The 17,464-nt window shown below is 45.8% G+C and overlaps 1 protein-coding gene across 2 annotated transcripts in view; it reads left to right on the forward strand.

Annotated features, from left to right (window-relative positions):
• GOLGA4 (golgin A4) overlaps positions 1 to 12,010 on the forward strand; it is a 238,344-nt gene extending 226,334 nt beyond the window's left edge. For both annotated transcript variants that reach the window (XM_066585713.1, XM_066585714.1), the window contains one exon: positions 11,106 to 12,010. In XM_066585713.1, the coding sequence (XP_066441810.1) occupies positions 11,106 to 11,120 (15 nt within the window). In that variant the 3' untranslated portion in view covers positions 11,121 to 12,010. The remainder of the gene's footprint in view (positions 1 to 11,105) is intronic.
• Positions 12,011 to 17,464: the final 5,454 nt, after the last annotated feature.

Raw genomic sequence — 17,464 nt, forward strand, 5'->3', positions numbered from 1 at the left:
ATCCGAAACTCCAAGTACCGCATGTGGGGAAGCTCCAGCCGAGACCGGGAGATCTGCAGGCCGAACCGGAAGTGCGGGCTCGGCCGCCATTTTCTGGTAGCCCTCCACCGGAAGTGAGGGAATCCATGAGCCTGCGGCCGCCGAGAGTGAGAGAAAGTGCTCCCGATGCAGCGCGGAACGCCAAACGATCGGCAGGTACGGGGGAAAGGGACATAAATCACCCTACCATTCAGCGGGAGGCCAAAGCAGCTCTGGAGGGGCCTGGGAGTGAGCTGACAGGCCAAGAGTGGGCAAACAATAAGCCACCATCAACCCCAAGAAGAGACACAATGATGGAGGGGGGCGGGGGAATGGGCCGCCTTGCCAGGGCCTTCCCCTGGGCCCGGGATGGGGAGAGAGAGTGGGAGACCCCCAGACCCCACAAATAAGGAAACAAGGCCGGATAAAAACATGGAAAACACCGCACGAGATGCAGCAAGAGGTAAAAAAACAATGGCGGGCGCATCGCAGCCACCTGCTCACGACGGGGCAGCAGTGGAACTCACCCCTACCAGAACCTCACCTCCCAAACAACAACAGGAGAGACAAAGGCCAAATATCAAGGCCTTGCAGGAAACACAAGTACAGGGAATAGCGGGAAACCCTATAAATCCCAATGAAAACACACAAGACACCTGGGACTGGAAGGAGCACCTCAAGTCGATCCCCACCAAAGAGGACCTTGACAAGCATTTTGCTCAGTTTGCCTCATCACAAAAGTCAGCATTGGACTCTATACAAAGAGAAATACAACAAATGGGGCATCGCATCAGAGAAACAGAGGAGACGCAAGATGTAATGCTCCAACATCTAAACGAACATCATGACATCTTAAGCGAACATGCTTTTCAAATTGCTGAACTCGCCAACCACTTAGACGACATAGAGAACCGGCACAGGCGAAATAATCTAAGAATCCGAGGTCTAAGTGAAGAGTTAGAAAACAAACATTTAGAGGCCTGGGCCATTAAGTGCTTCGGAGATCTCCTGGAAAGACCGCCGAATGATCCAATAGAGATAGACAGGATCCATAGGGTCCTGGGCCCTAGGCCTACAGACCCGGAAAGACCTAGAGACGTAGTCTGTAGGATACATTTTTTCAAAGAAAAAGAAGAGATCCTGCGCCAAATCAGAACCAAAGGTCCGGTCAAATTTCGAGATAAAAATCTGCAGTTTTTACCGGTTCTCTCAAGAAAGACAATCCAACAACGCCGAGCACTTAGACCATTGTTACTATTGTTGAAGGGGCGAGAGATCCCATATCGGTGGGGATATCCGTTTCAATTGGTGGCGGGCTCGGGGAGAGAGGGTGTGATCTTTAGATCTCTGGGAGACCTCCCTAAATTCCTTACGGCACTCAAGTTACCGATGGTCTCATTGCCAGAATGGCCGAAAATGTGCTCTCCCTCACTCGCTACCCCTAAAGGGCAATGGCAACCAGTAAGTAACAGCCACAGAAGGCCAAATTCGAACAAACAGGATCATCCCTCACAGACCCGCGCTTGAGAAAGAGGAGTTCCATACTTGATATGTGACTTTCCCAAGGAAGGCAAAGGAGCCCGGGGGAAACATAGAGACGCGAACATATGACCCAATAATCACCCCCAATGAAGCCATCGACTCTGAGTGAGCTGGTTCGGCGTCCCGCCTCGAGAACCGAGAAAACTTCAACAACCTGCCACCGGAACAGATAGACTCTCTATCTACGGACAGGCTCCCTTCTAGAAACGGTGTGCCCAAATTATTTGATTCTATGCGCAAAAGAATCAGCGTCCAAATTTTACGTACGGAATCTAATTTTCTCACTTTTTGGTGTCATAGAAACGGGAAATTTGGCACGAGCATTGATTGTCATAAATAGGAAAAGCTAATGGGTCCCAACTCCATTATTCAATTCTATGCACAAAAGAATTAGCGTCCAAATTTTACGTGCGGAATGTAATTTTCTCACTTTCCGGTGTCATAGAAACGGGAAATTTGGCACGAGCATTGATTGTGTCATAAATATGAAAAGTTAATAGGTCCCAACTCGATTATTCAATTCTAAGCGCAAAAGAATTAGTGTCCAAATTTTATGTATGTAATCTAATTCTCTCACTTCCTGATGTCATTTTAGATGAAGGAAACGTCGCATGGTTACCTCCACGTGGTGTTTCCTGGGTAACGCAGAGAACTATGGAAAATGGTTTCTTTAGAGATACTGAGGAAAAACATATGTTCACCAAGACTATATATATATATATATATATATATATATATATATATATATATATATATATATATATATATATATATATATATATATATATATATATATATATATATATATATATATATATATATATATATATATATATATGTATGTGTATATTACATTGTTAGCGCAATTTTTAAGCTTTTTAGATATATTGTGGGTGTGATATTTGATAAGAAGAATGTGCAGGACTGGAGAACCTTTCAAAGACCACACGTCTGACCTTCATGTGTCCCAAAAGAGTCTGTCTTTATTAAGGCGGTTAAAGTTTGAATAAAGTTTCAACACAGGAAGTTAGGTAATTTAGAATAGTTACATTATTTTGTGTCCTGATAGGTCATTCTCAGAGGGAGATATTTGTGAGGTAGCTTGTGATGTCATCCATCTAGGAGGAACTTCGGTGAGCACGCTCAGTTTATTCTTGAATTTGGTCTCATGAGAAGAACCTCCTGTTTCTCCTCTCTGCTTCTCCAAGACTAAGACGTTCCTACATAGGTTTTTGCCAGTTAGAACCAGTTTGACCAGTTTATGGACACAAAGCATTGCTCCTTCAGTTCTTGGGGAGGTGGTGGTGGGGGGCGATGTTCCCTTCCCCCAGAGGATTAGATTAGAGACACAATATAGCATCTTCATAGCTGACAACAGAAAATACATACAAAATGGTGAACCTATTGGCCATCTCCCACAATGTGTGTGTGTGTGTGTGTGTGTGTGTGTGTGTATATATGTAATTAGCATTAACCTATAATATAAAAGAATAACTAGCACATAGCAACCAGCTGTACTAATTGCAACAACAAACCCTTGGTGGGTCTCAGGAAGGAACTAAATAGATAGATCAAACTCTAAATCCTAAAATATACAAATAACATGGTTATTTGTGTATACATATAATCTACAAATAGAGGTTGGTAAGATACTCTAAATATTGATTGAAAAAAATCACATTCCCTATGAAGACCTTTAGGGCACAATATATGTAACCAGTAAGTCCAGGAGGGCCCCTCCTTTAGTAATTAGACATGTTCCAAAATCTGGAATGGCAGTTGTGAAATATTATGACCATGTTCTATAGAGTCAGAGAGGCATTATACCAATAGGGGTGCCTTCACACGCCCTGTAAATGCTACAGAATTTCCACAGCGCATTTTTTTGTGGTGATTCCACAGCGTATTCAGTATAAGCCATGGAGGTGAGATTTAGAGGATGTTTACGTGGTGGAATTTGCAGTGGAATTTTCTGCGGGAATCCCATCACTCAAAACCACATCAAAATCTACTGCATTTTGCTATGTTTGCCCTTCGACATCCTGACAGCATACACATGGAGGTTGCTCCTCTGCTTACCTGAAGGGACAGGAAAAGGTAGAGCATAAAAGGCACCTCCCCTCCACCAACACCAGTGCTTTTTCTGTCCCTCACAAGACAGCAGGGCAGACCTCCACCGATGCTGTCACATGCTGAAGGAATTACCAGGCACAGCGGCGGCATCTACTTCTGGCAGCCCCGGTTACCCCAGTTGGAAAGACCTCATCTGGGTGTTACCCGGGGACTGCGTGGGTCAGGGTCCAAGGACGGGACTGCTCGGTTCCACAGCGGCCGTCATCCAGGCGGTGGCTGCCATCTCTGGGTCTCCCGATGGCGCCGTTACGTCAGACGCTCAGCAAGGGGGCGTGGCCTCTGCTCGGGGGCGTGGGCTGGCTGACTTAAAATTTTACAGCTCCCTTCACCAGGGCAAGATGCTGGTGCTTCTATACACGCTGGAGATTGATCCTAAGGACAGGACTCCATCTCACAAGCGCAGGATGTTGGCCAGAGAGGACCCAGAGAATCTTCCAACTATAAGTGGTCCTGTGGGCCAACCTACAGACACCTGCACTACATAGACTTCCTTACCAACAGAGTTCTCCTTTGTCATTTCAGGACAGAGGTATTTAAAAACCTAGGGAGGCTAGGAGGAGAACTAGGAAGTGTCCAGTATGCTTAGCAAAACTGGACGACTCCTATACCAAAACTTTATGCACTTCCTGTTCAGCGGAAAAACTTCCCTAATGTCCGAGATTCGATCGGTCGTCTGAGAAGAAATGCAGTCCTCTCTTTCAGACCTCCAAGCAGGACCCTCCGGGGTTACAAGAAGGTCTGCTCCGACAGTGTCAACGTCCAACTCTGAAATGGCGGATGAATTTCAGTTTGAAGATCTTGAAGTGTCGCAGGGGGAGAAAAAATACCTTTTTTCCACCACTGACATGGATCAGCCTCAAAAAGCAGTATGCAGAACCATGCAAGTGGAGGAAGAAGTTTAGCAACCCCACACAGCGCAGGACGACATGTTTGCGGGCTTGCTTCCACATTGGAAATCTACATTTCCCGTAAACGCCACACTAAAACAACTGATCCTGAATGAGTGGCGGTGTGTGGATCAGGCTCCGCTAATCTCCAAAGAGTTTAAGGAGCGCCTTTTATTTTTGGGCGATGAAGTGGCCATCTTTGAGGAGAAGCCTAAAATGGATACAGCTATCTCCATGGTGTCTAAGAAGTCTGGACTTCCATTTGAGGATACGTCCCATTTAAAGGACTCTATGGATAACAAAGTGGATACAACAATGTGCAAGGCTTGGTCCACATCCAGCCTTATCATAAAGTCTAACATCGCGGCCACTTCGGTTGCTCGCTCCATGGCGGACTGGCTGTATCAGCTTGCGTCCTTGATGCTCCAGATGGCAACAGGATTTTTGGCGGATGCTTCTATGGAGATGGTCCGCTTTGGCGCCCGCATGGCAGCCCTATCCAATACTGCGAGAAGAGCAGTTTGGGTAAAGGAGTGGTCTGGAGACATAACCTGCAAGAAAAAATTGTGCGCCTTACCCTTTCGGGATTCACGCATCTTTGGTCTAGACTTGAATCGCCTGCTAGAGAAGGTAGCGGGCAAAAACCAGGGACTGCCAGCCATCAGACCACCTAAAAGACCCTTCACTCCACGTCTCTCGTCTACAATTTACACTGGGAAAGGAAAGACCAGAAGGTGGTCTTATCTGAAGGGAGGAAGGGGTAAGACTCGTACATTTGTCCCTCAACCCGCATTTTCGTGCGCGGCAGGGGGGTGATTAGCTCATTTTTCTGCTAACTGGCGAAACATAACCACTAATGAATGGACTTTACACCTGGTAGCGGAGGGGTACAAGATTGAACTAGATTTACTTTAGCCTCGACACAGTCTCCAACCCTGGAACAGGCTCTACTGAAGGGCGTACAAAACCTGGTAGATCTTGGCGCGGTTATCCCGGTCACCAAAAGCGAATGGGGGAAAGGCTTTTATTTCGCCCATATTCTGGTTCCCAAACCAGACTGCTCCCACCACACAATAATTAACCTCAAAGAACTGAACGAATTTATTCAGTATACAAAATTTAAAATGGAAACTATTAAAACCCCCAAACCCCTGATTGCCAGGGATAATGTAATGGCCACGATTTGACGTAAAGGATGTTTATTTTCACATCCCCATTCACATCAACTCGCAAAGATTCCTGAGATTTGCGCTGAGAGTGGAAGGGGAAATCCGTCACTTCCAGTTTATCTGCCTCCCATTTGGAATCTCCTCAGCCCCTCGGATCTTTTCCAAAGTGGTGATCGAGATGGTAGCCTTTTTACACAGTTACGGGATCATTATCGTCCCTTATCTGGATGACTTCCTGCTAGTGGCGGATTCCCTAACTATTCTGAGATCACACTTGGGTTCCATGTTCAGCTTTTTAAGGACCTGGGTTGGATCATTAATGATCCGAAATGCAACATGGAACCAGAAACCCGGGAGAAATTTCTGGGAGTCACTTTGGATTCTCATCTCCAAAGTTTGTCCCTTCCTCCTCTAAGGAAACAGCCCATTTTAGACGAATGTTCCACTCTATATAAAAATCTAGAGTAACAATAAGAGAGGCAATGCGGATCCTGGGGCTAATGACTTCTTGTATTGGTGTAGTTCCCTGGGCCCAATTCCACAGCCGTGATCTCCAGGCACATATCCTTCAAAATTGGGATAAGTTACAGTCCTCACTAGACCAGACAATCCCTATTTCTGCTAGGGCCAGATCCTCAGTCCGCTGGTGTTTGTCCTCAGATAACCTTTCACGGGCATCTGAATGGAACCTGGAACCCGCGATAATAACAGATGCCAGAACCACAGGTAGGGGTCCCACTTTGAAGGCAGTCATATACAGGGTACATGGGACCCTCATGAGAGATACAGTTCCTCTAACTTTAGAGAGCTTAACACGGTATGGAAATCCCTGCGTAGCCGGCCTTCCCTTTTAGGGATGAAGCATGTGAGGATCTTCTCCGATAACATGACAGCAGTGTCACTCATTTGCCACCAGGGTGCCACCAGGAATCCTCTCCTTCAGTGGGCGGAACTCACAACCAGGTCACTGTCGGCCTCCCACATAAAATGAGACAAAAAATCAGCCGCAGACTCTTTTAAGCGGGAAGAAAGTGGACCCAGGAGAGCGGGAACTCCATCCGGAGGTGTTCAACCTTCTCGTGACAAAACGACGGGTACCCGAAATCGACCTGTTTGCATCAAGCACAAACACCAAGTGCCGTCTTTTCTTTTCCCGAGGCTCGGAGAAACAAGCCTTAGGCATGGACGCCCTCTCTCACCCCTGGGGCTGGGACTTAGCATACGCTTTTCCCCCTTTACCGCTTTACCCCCTCGTTCTAAGGAAATAGCTACGGTCAGACCTGTTAGTAATTTTAGTAGCGCCTTATTGGCCCAAAAGACCTTGGTTTCCTCTCCTGAGATCTCTGTCAGTGGGAGAGCCCTTCCATCTTCTGCCAAGACCGGACCTCCTGCTGCAGGGTCCTCTCCTTTACCCGGAGGTTCACAAGTTCAGGCTTTACAGCCTGGTTCTTGAACAGGTAAAATTATTAGGAAAGGGTCTATCGTCCAATGAGATTGCTACTATTTGCGAGAGCCTTAAGCCCTCAACAAAAAAGAATTATTCCAAAGTCTGGAGAAAATTTTCGGAATGGATAGGTCAAGAAATCCAGCAGTTAGACCAGCCAGACATCCGTAAAATGTTAGATTTCCTAGAGGCAGGCCTGGATAAACAGTTGAGTCCGAATACCCTCAAAGTCCAAGTGGCGGCTTTGGGGGCATTCTTTGATCTTGCGCTTGCCAAGCATAGGTGGATTAAAAGGTTTCTTAGAGGGGCGACTAGATTGCATCCATTTACAAGACGTACAGCGCCCCCCTGGGATCTGACCATAGTCCCCAGGCATTCTACGATCCCCCGTTTGAACCAATTAGTGACCTATCCATCGCCTTGCTGACATATAAGGTAGCCCTCCTTGTGGCGGTCATGTCAGCTAGGTACGTGGGTGAAATCCATGCTCTTTCACAGAGACCACCATACATGACTATTCACCCCGACAAGATTGTATTCTCTTTAGACCCTTCCTTCCAACCTAAAGTCTTGTCAGATTTCCATAGAGGCCAACCAATAGTCATTCCAGCCTTCTGCCTAAATTTTTAAAACGAAAAGGTGTCTCCATAATCTCGACGTTAAAAGAGTTGTACTAGCGTACCTCGACGCGACGGAAAGTTTTTAGGAAAACTGATAAACTTTTTGTTCAATTTCAGGGGCAGGCCAAAGGAAGGGCCACTTCTAGAGATGCGATCGCCCGGTGGCTCAGGAGAGCCGTTCAGGAGGCTTACAAGGCCAAAGGGCATCCCTCCCCCAGAAGGATTGAGGGCCCACTCTACGCAAGTGGTGGCCTCCTCCTAGGCAGAAAGAGCGCACGCCTCGATCGAACAAATTTGTAACGCGGCCACGTAGACTTCTAGTCGTACGCTTATTAGACACTACAGGCTGGATTTTAAATCTAGTCAGGATGCAACCTTCGGGAGAAAGGTGCTTTAACCCCTTAATGACACGGCCTATTTTGGCGTTGAGGACCAAGCGATTTTTTTGGTATTTTTCCATCTCCATTTTTCAAAAGCCATAACTTTTTTTTATTTTTCCGTCGATGCGGCCGTATAAGGGCTTGTTTTTTGCGTGGCGAGCTGTAGTTTTTATCGGTGCCACTTTTGGGTACATAGACAATATTGTAAAATTTTTTTATTTTTTTTTTTATGATAACAGGGAGAGAAAACGCATCAATTCTGCCATAGATTTCTTTTTCTTTTTTTTACAGCGTTAATCATGCAGCGTAAATGACACACTAAATTTTTTCTGCGGGTCGGTACGGTAACAACGATACCAAAATTGTTATATTTTTTTTTTTAGGTTTTTACACTTTTTTGAAATAAAACCCCCTTTTTTTTGGATATCTTTTTTTTCCTCTATAGCTGCATTCAAAGTCCTGTAACTTTTTTATTTTTCTATGTACGGAGCTCTATGAGGGCTTATTTTTTACGAGACGAGCTGTAGTTTTTATTGGTACCATTTTGGGGAATGTACAGCTTTTTTGATCACTTTTATTGCATTTTTCTGTTTTTTAGCGTTGTTTTTTACGCTTTTTATCGTACAAAATAAAAAGTGTGTTCAACTTTTTGTACACTTCGTTACGGACGCGTCAATACCAAATATGTGGGGTTTTAATTTTTTTTCCCTTTTTTTATGCTAATATTAGAAAAAGCATAAAAAAAGGGTTTTTTTACATTTTTTTTAAACATTTCTTTTTTTTACACTTTTCTTTTCTTTTTTTTATACTATTTGAGTCCCTCTGAGGGACTTACAACACTGTGCCTATGATCGCTGTTATAAAGCATGGCAGAGCTACTGCTCTGCCATGCCTTATCGCTTATACAGCGATTATAGGCACAGGCAATACAGGACGCCAGTGTCTGGCGTTCTGTTGCCATGGCGACAGGCCGGGCTCTCGCGATGACATCGCGAGTTCCGGCTGGAGACACAGAAGGAGCGCGATCCTTCTGTGAACTCTTTCCCTGCCGCAGTCTACTTAGATCGCGGCAGGGAAGGGGTTAACAGCGGGCGGCGCATCTCCGATGCCCCCCCCGCTGTGGCAGCGGGACGCCGGCTGTGACTGACAGCCGGCTCCCGCTGCGGGATAGCGCTGGATCTTATGTGATCCCGCGCTATCTCCAGGACGTACCAGTACGCCCTGTTGCGGGAAGTACCAGGCTGCCAGGACGTACCGGTACGCCCTGGAGCGGGAAGGGGTTAAGCAGTAATCCCTCCCTAAAGAAGCCAATGCCAGTTATCTGGTATTCCTTCAAGTGTATGCTGTTATACACATGTATGCTGTCATGATGTCGGTGGGAAAACGGGAATTTTTCTTACCAATAATTTCCTTTCTTGAAGGCATCATGTGACAGCATATGGGCTCCCCCCCTTCCCTACCAACATGGTTATCCTTGTTTTGTTTAACACATGAGGTAATGTGTATGCTTATGATTTCCTTATCTGAGGTGTGTGATGCTAATAAAACTCACCTTCTGGTTAAGTATTCTGTCACTGTGGTTATTTGGAATGCACTGGGATTCGTGGAGGGGTGGTGGCTTTTATGCTCTGCCTTTTCCTGTCTCTTCAGGGGAGCAGCCTCCAAGTGTATGCTGTCATGATTCCTTCAAGAAAAGGAATTATTGGTAAGAAAAATTCCCGTTTTTTTGGGTGCCGGTCTGCCCTGTTAGTGGACAAAATCCATGTGCAGAATTCCAACATGTTAAATTAGGTTAAATTCTGCATGTAGATCTACGCTGAACATATCCTTAAAGAATCTTGTCCACATGGAGCAGGAACTTTCCACACAGGATCTGCAGTGTAACGAAGATATTTAGCGAATTCTAAATCCACAGTATGTCAATGCAAGATGTGCATTTTGACAGCAGATTTCAATCCTTGAAAAACAAAGATTGAGGTGTCTGCATGCCCATACTCTCCCCTACAGGTCACAGTCCATGGTGGATGCCCTATAAGAATATTTCCAATATACAGTGTTAGGTCAGTTCCACACCAGCATATTACTAGTATGGTTTTTTTTGCCAGTAATACAGAACTAACAGCATCATAGGGATCTCATCCATAATACGGGTGCTAAAACGCACCCAGAATATGGTGGTGTGTGTGGCCAATGCTAAATTTACTTTTCTTAAGACTGAACTCTGGACAGAACTATAGGCTTTAATGGGTGAAACAGAGACCACTTTGTTCTCTACTTCATATGGTTTCTTTCAGTTTCTGTCTTTGTAGGTTAGAAAGCTCAGTCGAATGGGGTGTCCAGGATTAGAAAAAGATGGCTGCCTTTCTCAAAAATAGTGCACTTGTTCATCGTTTGGCTGGTTTTTACAGCTCAACTCGAAGTGAACTGGGAAGAACAAGAATACCTGGCACAACCCATGGGGGGGTTGTTATAATAAAGTAGCCATATTCCTGTGTTCCTGGACATCCTCTTTAAATGTTACCAACTGAGTGAAAACTCTGCCTATTTCCTTTAATAACAATTAGCTTTATTTACAGAAAAAATAGGAGCGCCAGAAATTGCCAAAGAGGCGCCGGTTTCTGATTGTCGGTCACATGGGTTTTATGGGGAGTAACTGTCATACTTCAATCACCTTTGACAAGTCCTGAAAATTAGATAAAACTACTTATTTTTGTAGGTTTGGGAGAAGTTTGGTGTGGTGGGATTTGTAGAAAAAAAGTATCGCAGTTCAGTAATTCATTAAAGAAACTACAAACGTAATAGGTTTTTTTTCAAATTTTTACTAGCGATAGATGTATTTTATCTTTTCTATAGTGTTTTTGTCCATGTAGAGATGTGAACCTTGCATTGACTGAACTTTTTTCCATTTCTAGTCTTGGCTGAGATGATCTTCCTGAAGATCTTTGTGATGTCCTCTGAAGATGCTGCTCCCTCTTGGATATCTGCTTGCTTTCTTCCTGTTACCAATGACGTAAACTGAGAACCAAAACTATTCAGAATGGTTAACAATCGAGAACTTTTACCATTATTGCCTTGAGTTGAGCTAATGCTACATAGTGACTGTTGTCACAATTTTTCTTATAGTATTTAATACATTAACTACCAGAAAATACAGGAGAAGAAATGATTGGGTACAACGGTACAGTATTACTGACTGCATACCGTACTAACATATCACAAACTCTAAAAACCAGATACGCAAGAAATAGTAAAATGAACTGTAAATGCTAAACCCTCTGTTAACCTCTCCGAGCATGCTGAGGCGAGCCGCGATTCTCCCACTAACCAGCACATCCCACAACTTTATGTAGTTGCTTCCCTTTCTGGGATGATTTTATTGACATCTTATCCATTTAACATAATTTTGTTGGCTTCATAGAGTTCATAGTGTCAAATCTGATTGCTTTGAGGTTAATTTATCATAAAACCTGTAATGTTTTTTTTTCTTTTGTGGCAATTGATTGTGCAATATTTTAGGGGAGGAATTGTGGTTACTGCACTCACATTTAATCAGTTTGTTGCTTTGCTTAATTTTCCTTTCGCCCTAGGTAGCTATGGGCCAGTTCTTTAACTCTTCATCTATGATGAAATCTTCTATATCGGAGTACCTCATTGGGGATTCTCCTAGCTTTTGTATCTATATTTTTGAGAAATTGAATACACTACCGTATATTGTAAATAGTCAATACATTAATGTATTATAAGGCTGTTTTTGTGATGGCTTCATTGTTAATCTTGGAAAATACAGAGCAAAATTAAATTTTATTTTAAAAAAGGATGTTGGTTTTCATATATATCTATATGCAGTTGTAAACTATTGATGCCCTATCTGCAGCAGTCTACCACTTAAGATCCTCGCTGACAGCTGTTCGATGGGCCGCACTTGTTCACTGAGTTGTTTTTTACAGAAACCAGACCGCGTCATTCCGACTGAAGTGTCAAAGCATTGGACTGAAAAGCAAGCCGGTTCACTGCAGTGGAAACAAAGTTGTCAAGGCTGAAAGGAATGTATTATTGGCCAGGTGTACAGCACGTTCGAGGGGCTAACCCCAGCTGATCTGCCATTGATGACCTATACGAAGAATAGGCTATTAGAAGTACATTCTATTTTTGCGCTTTAAGAGTTAATACTAAACTTTTACAAAGCACTTGTAAATATGCTATTTCATGAAGGAATACATTGTAACATAGTATGTTAGGCTGAAAGAAGACAATGTCCATCTAGTACAGCCTGTTTCCACCCCCCATTGTTGATCCAATAGAGGGAAAAAAATTGAGGCAGAAGCCAATTTAGCCCATTTGGGGGCAAAAAAATTCCTTCCCGACGCCATAATGGCAGTCAGAATAATCCCTTGATCAATGTTTGAAAGTTCCTACCTGACTCAGAGACCTGGATCAGCAACCCCAGCTGGTATTTTAATGTCTATATCCATATCCTGCAATATTATAGCACTCTAAAAAGACTGGATTCTGCCATCCTCACATTCTCAGGCAGAGCGTTCCAAATTCTTATAGTAAAGAACCCCCTTCTGTGTTGGTGATCAATCCTTCTTTCTTCTAGACGTAGAGGATGCTCTCTTGTTACCGTCGCAGTCCTGGGTATAAACTGATCATGGGAGAGACCCTTGTATTGTCCCCGAAGACACGTCACCGAGGCAGAGGAATCAAACAACGAAGTATAATACACCTTCACTGGATTGACACCTTAAAACGTAACATTTAATATTTAAAATTAAAGGCTTCAAGACCCAAAACAAAAATTATATATAATATATTGACAAGCTAGTGGTACTAAGAAACCTTTGTCCAGAACTGCACACTGTATTTCTTGTAAGGCCTGACAAGTACCTTATATAGTGTGTGAGGGATTAGCGTTTAGGATCGGTAGCAACCTGGGCATAAGCAGTCAGAGACAGTGACACATGGGATAAAGTCTTTTAGTCCAGGCTTTGCCTGGGTTTATTTCCAAGCAAACAAAGCAAAATACAGGCCTTTACTTCAGGCCAACAGAAAGTAAAGCCTGCTTGTCTGAGCACTTACTATACATGGAGCGTCCCTGTCTACACACTGGTAACCAAATGGCTCCTGCACACAGCCAGCCAGGACTCTCAGACCTGCAAAGGTCTCAGCTCTCCTCTAGGCCCTGTAGGCCCAGGCTTTATAAGGCCTGGTACCAGCCTCACCTGGTACGTGGGAGTGACCATCCCACCCTTCACTTTGGTCACTCCAGGAAAAGCCGGCCCGGATTATGCGGCTTGGAGCCACTTAACTTGCTACAGCGTGTTAGTAGCTTAATGCTACTAACACTATACTGCCGGCTTCCTCCACCGAGCCCAGGCTGCTCGGTGGCACGTATCTGCCCAAGCGCTCCCCAAAGCAGCATAGGAGAGCATCCTAGGCGAAACATACCTGCCCTCCAGCACCTTGCCGGTCACCGTCTCACATACCCTCCCCCTCTGTTCGAGCCTGTGGGGTCGGACACTTTTCGCCGCCATGCAATGCGTCCTTGATAAGGCATCGGCATTGCCCTGTAGCTTTCCGGCCCTGTGCTCTACCGAAAAACTAAAATTTTGAAGGGTCAGGAACCATCTAGTGACTCTGGCATTTCTTTCTTTTGCCTGTGACATCCAGGTTAAGGGGGAGTGGTCTGTGATCAGCCTGAAGTGCCGACCTAGCAGGTAGTATTTTAGGGATTCCAGGGCCCAATTGATGGCTAGGCCCTCCCGCTCAACGATACTGTAATTTTCTTCCGGTGGCGTGAGCTTCCTGCTCAGATAAATTACGGGATGTTCCGCTCCCTCTACTTCTTGGGACAGAACTGCTCCCAGTCCCACATCGGACGCATCTGTTTGGACAATACATTCTCTTTTAAAATTGGGTGTGACTAACACTGGACGTCTACAGAGTGCCCGTTTTAACTCTTGGAACGCCTTTTCTGCATCAGGGTTCCACTTGACTATGACTGACTTACTGTTCTTGGTCAAGTCTGTTAGGGGCGCTTCTATGCTAGCAAAGTTTTGCACGAACCGCCTATAGTACCCTACAATGCCTAAAAAAGCTCTCACCTGCTTTTTAGTTGTGGGTTGTGGCCAGTCCTGAATGGCTTCAACTTTATTGACCTGGGGTTTTATAATACCCCTACCTATTATATACCCCAGGTATTGTGCTTCTTCAAGACCCAGGGCGCACTTCTTTGGGTTTGCTGTGAGCCCTGCTTTTCTAAGGGAGTTCAGTACTGCCTGTACTTTGGGTAGATGGCTGTCCCAGTCTTCGCTAAAGATGATGATATCGTCTAAATATGCTGACGCATATTGACGATGGGGTTTGAGTAGGACATCCATCAATCTTTGAAAGGTTGCTGAAGCTCCATGCAAACCGAAGGGTAGGCAGATGTACTGAAACAACCATTCTGGTGTGGCAAACGCAGTCTTTTCTTTCGCGCTCTCTGTAAGGGGAACCTGCCAGTAGCCTTTAGTAAGGTCGAGAGTGGAAAAGTATCTGGCATGACCCAGTCTCTCAATTAACTCGTCCACTCCCGGCATTGGGTATGCGTCAAATTTTGACACGTCATTTAGCTTCCGTAAGTCGTTACAGAAGCGCAGAGAGCCATCAGGTTTTGGTATCAGCACGATAGGGCTGGACCATTCGCTTTTCGACTCCTCAATTACTCCAAGGTCTAGCATTTTCTTGACCTCCTCCGAGATGGCTCGTCTGCGGGCCTCTGGAACCCTGTACGGTTTCAACTGAACCTTTACCCCTGGCTCAGTTATAATGTCGTGTTTTATGACACCAGTACGCCCTGGTATGTCGGAGAACACATCTGAATTACGTTGTATAAATTCCCTCGACTCTTGTTGTTGGGATTTGGACAGGGACCCTGATACACATACCTCTGGGACCGCACCATGGGGGGTGCTCACTGCAGTTAGGGCTTCTCTGTCCTTCCATGGCTTAATTAGGTTTACATGGTACAACTGTTCTGGTTTCTGCTTACCCGGCTGATACACCTTATACTTTACCTCTCCGACTTTCTCGATTATTTCATAGGGCCCTTGCCATTTTGCTAGGATTTTACTTTCTAGGGTGGGCACCAACACTAGTACCCGATCCCCAGGGTTGAAGGTTCCCACCTTGGTGGACCTGTTATATACCCGGCTTTGGGCTTCTTGAGCCTGCTGTAAATGTTCTCTAACAATGGGCATGACCGCCGCAATTCGATCTTGCATGAGGGAGATGTGTTCAATAACACTCCTGTAGGGGGTGGACTCGTGCTCCCAGGTCTCCTTGGCTACATCAAGGAGCCCCTGGGGATGTCTACCATAAACTAATTCAAAGGGAGAGAACCCAGTGGAGGATTGTGGGACTTCACGGATTGAGAACATTAAATATGGCAGCAGACAGTCCCAGTCCTTCCCATCCTTATTGACTACCTTTTTGAGCATGCTTTTTAGGGTCTTATTAAATCTCTCAACCAGACCATCCGTCTGTGGGTGGTACACAGATGTCCGTAAGTGCTTAATATTCAGCAGCTTACACAATTCCTTCATGACCTTTGACATAAAGGGGGTTCCTTGGTCCGTCAGGATCTCTTTTGGTATGCCCGTGCGGGAGAACATGTGAAGTAGTTCCTTTGCAATACCCTTGGATGACATATTGCGTAAAGGAACGGCTTCGGGGTAACTGGTGGCGTAGTCTACAACCACTAATATATGTTGGTGACCCCGGGCAGACTTTACCAAGGGCCCAACTAGGTCCATAGCGATCCTCTCGAACGGCACCTCTATGATGGGCAAGGGCACTAAGGGGTTCCGGTAATGGGGCATAGGAGCTGTTATTTGACACTCCGGGCATGACTTACAGTAACGTTTTACATCACCATGTACCCCAGGCCAGAAAAAACGCTGAAGGATGCGTTCCCTAGTCTTTTCGCTCCCGAGATGACCTCCCAGCACATGCTTGTGCGCCAGGTCTAAGACCATCCTACGATAGGACTGAGGTACCACCAGCTGTTCCACAATCTCCCCACGGACCTTGTCAACCTGATACAACAATTCTTGGTTGACTGCCAGGTGTGGAAACACAGTATCAGCCACTGGGAATTGAGGCTCCCCATTTATCACTTTAACATTTTCCCTGGCTTTTACTAAAGTGGGGTCTCGGAGCTGCTCAGTTCCGAAATTGGCACGTGAGACCTCTAAGTCAGGCATAGCAACCACTTCGTCCTGTACCTCCGTCTCACCCACCAGTACTGTTAAGGGAAAGTTATCCCCATTCTCTTGGGTCACCCCTACTGCTGGAACCGTACCCTCAGGGTCAAACGGTTCTGGACACACATCATACACATTTGCATCATCATGAACCTTATTTGCAGACGACTCACGATGTCGCCACAAGTCCCAAAATAGGGGAAAGTCTCTCCCGAGGATCACGGTGTGCATTAAGGATTTTACGACGCCCACCTCATAGGTTGCAAGTCCACACAGAGTCTCAAGTCGTACAAGAGCAATAGGATACTCCTTGGTGTCCCCATGCGCACACACAACCCCCATGCGACGGCCGGTGACGGTTGTGGGATTGACCAAGCTGGAATGCACCAGCGTAACCAAGCTCCCTGAGTCCAGTAGAGCTGTCACCCGCAAAGTCATTCACCTTTATGTGACATAATGGTCGATCAGTCTCTGACGCAGTCTCTGCAGAACATACTGGCCGTGCGAACATTGACCTCCGCCGGGCAGAGTCACAGTCCATTGGTTCCACGGTAAGTGGACAGTTGGCGGCAATATGCCTGGGCTCACGACAGGGCCAACACAGTATGGGGCCCCGGTCCCCTTGGGGTTCTACCCGGGACCGGACTGTCCAGTTGGGACTCCTCTTCTGTCCCAAATGGTCCCCCTCTGAGCCGCCTCCCTTTGGGACACTTTTGACACCCCTTACATACGGAACAGTCTTACCAGGTGCTCCGGCCGACTTGCTGTTCCCAGGGTTGGAACGTCCAGGAGGCACGGCTTGCAGTAAGTCCTCCGTGGCTTTATACCTCTCGACGAGGCTCACGAGTTGGTCCACGTCCTGGGGACCCCCTTGTCCCACCCAGCACTGGATTGTGGGGGGCAACGAGCGGATGAATTTGTCCAGAACAACTTTTTGCACAATCTCCGCTGGGGTCGACTCCTCCGGTTGCAGCCACTTTCTCACCAGGTGGAACAGGTCGTACATCTGGGAGCGGGCTGGCAGG

The sequence above is a fragment of the Eleutherodactylus coqui genome, chromosome 12 (genome assembly GCF_035609145.1).
Source record: "Eleutherodactylus coqui strain aEleCoq1 chromosome 12, aEleCoq1.hap1, whole genome shotgun sequence".
Classification (NCBI taxonomy): Eukaryota; Metazoa; Chordata; class Amphibia; order Anura; family Eleutherodactylidae; genus Eleutherodactylus; species Eleutherodactylus coqui.